This window comes from Priapulus caudatus, unplaced genomic scaffold, assembly GCF_000485595.1.
Source record: "Priapulus caudatus unplaced genomic scaffold, Priapulus_caudatus-5.0.1 Scaffold5256, whole genome shotgun sequence".
NCBI lineage: Eukaryota > Metazoa > Priapulida > Priapulimorpha > Priapulimorphida > Priapulidae > Priapulus > Priapulus caudatus.
The window spans coordinates 192-4,933 of record NW_014582317.1 but is presented as its reverse complement, the minus strand read 5'-3'; the positions used below and the strand labels follow the sequence as shown (position 1 = coordinate 4,933).

General features: G+C 52.0%; 1 protein-coding gene across 1 annotated transcript; it reads left to right on the top strand.

Annotated features, from left to right (window-relative positions):
* Window positions 1-988: 988 nt before the first annotated feature.
* LOC106819941 (basic salivary proline-rich protein 1-like) lies at window positions 989-4,391 on the top strand (the record flags this gene model as incomplete). The annotated part of the gene is made up of 4 exons (XM_014824508.1): window positions 989-995; window positions 1,605-1,682; window positions 2,042-2,337; window positions 4,186-4,391. Coding segments are annotated over exons 1-4 (587 nt in total), but the record flags the coding sequence as incomplete, so codon positions are not given.
* Window positions 4,392-4,742: the final 351 nt, after the last annotated feature.

Below are 4,742 nucleotides of genomic sequence, written 5' to 3'. Positions count from 1 at the left end.
TGTCGTCCAATTTGGCTGCATGATCTGTACAATCGGCGATGTTATCGCGCCGGACACATCTAGGCAGAGAAATCGGCCGACAAATCGGCGCCCGACATAAAATCGCGACAACAATCGGCGATCAAAACTGCGGCCGACAAAAATCGGCCACAAATATCGGCGACAAAATCGCCGAATAATATCAAACGATTTGATCTATGCCCGATGAATCGTTGCGATGAAATCCGGCGGCGCATTGAGTGGACACACTAGGCATTAAGGGCGATTTCATCGCCCGATGTAATCGCCTAGTGTGTCCGGCCCTTTACCACAAACTTTATACAACACAGTCTATACAACAAAGTCTGTATAGTTTATTCAGTTTATAACACTCTGTCTGTTATAATAAGCACAGTTTATACAACACAGTCTATACTACCAAACTTTACGCAAACACAGTCTGTACAACACAGTCTATACAACACGCTCTATAATATAAACTCTATACAACAAACGTTATACAACAAAGTCTATACAACACAGTTTATACTATAAACCCTGTACCACAAGGTGAATGCAACAAAATCTGCCATACAGTCTGTACGACTCCTACTGAACGACCACTAAAACTCTAAAACTCAAAGAAAATGCGAAAAATGTTCTTTATAGACAGGTGTTTGTTCTTTATAGACAGGTGTTTGTTCTTTATAGACAGGTGTTTGTTCTACAGATGTGTCTGCTAGCACGGGGTTGGACTGCGTGGCAGCGGTCTGCCAGTGTAAGGGTGTGTAGGTGGTCGTGTCACACAGTAAGGGGGATGCAGGTACAGGACTGTCCATTTAAGGGTGTGGAGATGTCGCTGTCACATCAGTAAGGGGATGCAGGGTACAGGACTGCTAGTGTAAGTGTGTGTGAGGTCGGTCCTGTCAACCACCAGTCAAGGGCGGATGCAGCGTACAGGGATGCCAGTGTAAGGGCTGGTTAGGTGTCCTGTCACACACGTAAGGGGATGCAGGGTAAGGGATGCCCAGTGTAAGGTGTGTAGGTGGTCCTCGTCAGCACAGTCAAGGGGGATGCAGGGTACAGGCTTGCGTGTTTAAGGTGGTATGCGTCCTTGTCACACATAAAGGGATGCAGAGTACAGGACTGCTAGTTAAGGGGTATGTCAGGTGTCCTGGCACACACATAAGGGGGCATGTCGAGGTACAGGACTGCTAGTGTAAGGGTGTGTAGGTGCGTTCCTGTCACACGAGTAAGCGCGGTGCAGGGTTACAGAGCTGCCTAGTTAAAGAGCTGTGCTAGCGTGCCTCCTTGTACACAGTAACGGGGTGGATGCAGGTACAGGTATGCTAGCTGTAAGGCGTGTGTAAGGTTGGTCCTGGTCACCACAGTAAGGCGGGGTGCAGCGGTACAGGGATGCCCACGTGTGTAAGGGTGTGTAGGTGGTCGTGTCACACAGTAAGGGGGATGCAGGGTACAGGGCTGCGTGTGTAAGGGTGTGTAGGTGGTCCTGTCACACAGTAAGGGGGATGCAGGGTACAGGGCTGCGTGTGTAAGGGTGTGCAGTATGGCTGCGTGTGTGAGGGTGAGGCTACTAACTAACCTCTGTGTGTTTCTCTCTGCAGGACAGCAGCAGCAGCAGCTGGGTGTGAAACCACCTCCGGGAGCTTACACCGGACCACCACCTCCTCCTCCAACTACAGGTATGTGATGCTACCTCCTCTGTTACCGATGNGAGAGAGAGGAGATGCGTGCGTGCGTGTGTGCGTGTGTGGAGAGAGAGATAGAGAGAGAGAGATGTTACCAATGAAGCATGTGGCTGATAATGAGTCGAAACGGACAAAAACAAAAGTAGTAAAAGAAAAACATGGCAGCTGCCAGCAGAGCTCTTGCCGCGGACGGGATCGGTTTTACGGCACATGAAGCCGGCGGAAGGGTTTTGCAATTCCAGTTTTGTGATTCCTGTTTTGAGATTCCATTTTAGTGATTCCGGTTTTGCTAGAGTGTTACGTATCCCGTCCTCATCTCTTATCCAATCAGAACGCGTCTCTCCCATGCACAGGGTATGGAGCGCCACCTATGTCCGGTCCGCCGTCGGGAGCGCCACCTACGTCTGGCCCACGTTCGGCGGCGCCACCTATGTCTGGTTCGCCGTCGGGAGCGCCACCTATGTCTGGCCCACCATCGGGAGCGCCATCTATGTCCGGCCCACGTTCGGCGGCGCCACCTATGTCTGTTCCGCCATCGGGGCCGCCGATGTCTCAGGGGAACCACGTGCTGCCACCTACGTCAGTGTCATACCCAAGTTACAACGGCCCGCCGCATGCAGGAGCCACGCGTGCAGCGCCACCTATGCAGGTAGGTCACGGACAGATTGTTTGTCGTTCCTCGTCGGGCGAAGTTGTCTATGACAATTGTCGCCGCGTGGTTGGGGTTATTGATTGCTCTCTTGTTGCGGGCGGCATATCGGCTGCTGGGTTACGACCAAGGTGCGAGGCGGCAGCTGTAGCAGCAGTAGTAGCAGCAGTAGCAGCAGGCAGCAGACAGCAAGAAGTAGTAGTAGGTAGTAGGCAGCAGCAGCACGCGTCAGCAGCAGAGCAGCAGCAGTCGTAACAGTAGTAGCAGCAGCGGTAGCTGCAGCAGCAGCAGCAGCAGCACGTAACAGCATCAGCAGCAGCAGCTACAGGCAAGCAGGCAGTAAGCAAGCAGGGCAGTAGTAAGTATAACAGTAGTAGCAGCGGTAGGCAGTAAGCAAGCAGCAGACAGCAGCAGCCAGTAACGAAGATCAGCAGCACGCACGCAGCAGCAGCAGTAGGCAGAGCAGGTAGCAAGGAGTAGACAGAGGCAGTAACAGGGCAGCAGTAAGCAGCATCCAGCCAGACAGGCAGGCAGCAGTAGCAGCCAGCAGTAGCAGCAGGCAAGAGTCAGGATAGTAAGCCGAAGTAGCAAGCAATCAGCAGCAGCAGCAGGCAGCAGCAGTAGCAGGCAGCCAGTAGTAGCAGCCAGGTAGGCAGCAGCAGCAGCAGCAGCAGTAGCGGGCGGTAGCCAGTATGTTAGCAGCAGTAACAGCGTAGCAGGCAGCAGGCAGTAGAAGCGTAAATGAATACAGGCCGCCTTCGCAGACAGCCAGACTGGCGAGAAGATTGAATAGAGTAATAGTCCCGGGCGATGTAACTCAGCTCTTAAAAACTGCCGCATGCACCCACAGCTTCCCAGCTCGCCCTCGTTATGCTTCCCCTACTTAACGGAAGAGTGTCGAATCGTAAAGCTTTCTTACACCACGCGACCATCTGACTCGGGCATTTTCCAATCAAAGCTGGTCGTAAACTGAATTTCGGGACAGGCTTGTGTATGTGTGTGTGCTGTGTGTGTGGTGCGTGCGTACGTGCGCGCTCTATGTTCGTGCGTGGTCGTCCTGGCGTGCATGTATGTTGTTGTGTGGCGTGCGTGCGTTGCGTCGTGCGTGCGTCGCGTGCCGCCGGCGTGTTGTTTGTGATCGTCGCACCTGTGATGTGCGCTGCGGTGCGTGTTGGTGGCTGGGAACTTGCTTGCTGCTATATCATTAATTCAGGGAACAGCTACTTGGCTACCTGTACGCACGCGTCACTGGCGCACATCTACAGACGGCAGGTACACCTGCCATGTTCTTTGCTGGCAACATCGTACGTGCCGAGTCAAATCAATACCTCGTTCGTTCGACGTTGGTCGGGTTGCATTCGTCAAAATACGTGAATAATTTAATAGTTGTTCGCAGTTAACTTGCGTCTGCTATTATAGATTCAGCAGTAAAGATATGTGTGTGCATGTTCGTGCATGCATGTGTGTGTGCGTGCATGTGTGCGTATGTGCGTGTGCGTGCATGTGTGCGTATGTGCGTGCATGCGTGTGTACAAGCAGGTGTGTGTGTGTCCTGTGGTTTGTGTACAAATATTGTAATGCTGTTTCTCTGTACAACCAGTGACTCAATTTATAACATGAATGAAAGAATCTCAATCCTACAATACCCATCAACCTCAGAATTAGCTGCGGTATGGCCCCTATCCGTATTATTAGATTTGTTAGCCAATACCACCTTTGTTTCCTCACATCACACTCCTTTCGTTTCCCGTTCCCCCCGCCGTGGCTCCTTCCCACCACCCCCCGCAACGGTAATGATGATGGTAAGTGGAACGCGCGTTTGACGTGCTTGTGTTTTGCGTGTTACAGGGGCAGCAGCCGTCGCCCTACGGGCCGCCTTCGTCGATGAGTCAGCCCCACCCCGGGCCGCCCCCAGGACAGTACGGGGCGCCCCCGCGGCAGCAGGTGGCGCCACCGCCGACGGGGCCGCCCTACGGTGCGACAAGCCAGCAGAGTGCGCCACCGCTACCTGGGAGTTTGGGTGAGGTTCGAAGAGTTACGTCGAAGATCTTACGGTAGTGAACTGTTAGGCCTAAAAAAAAAAAAGATGTTTCCGAGAACCCGACCCTACCTAGCAAATAGGGGCCGACCCTTTTTTTCCATTTTCAAAAAAAATCAAAAAAATCTGATATGTCAATATGTGATATTATGTCAATAAAAAAAGAAAACAAACGAACAAGCAAACATTTTCGGTTTAATAGATGCAATGTATATCGACGTATTTTGACCCAACAATCACAACCCAGTTGTCTACGCAGCTCGAACAGCGTCGATCTCTTATCGGCGGTATTGTTGATGTCCCTGTTCACTACAGTACAGGTGAAACTCGATTTATGCAAGCGGCAGGACCACTGACATTCTGTATA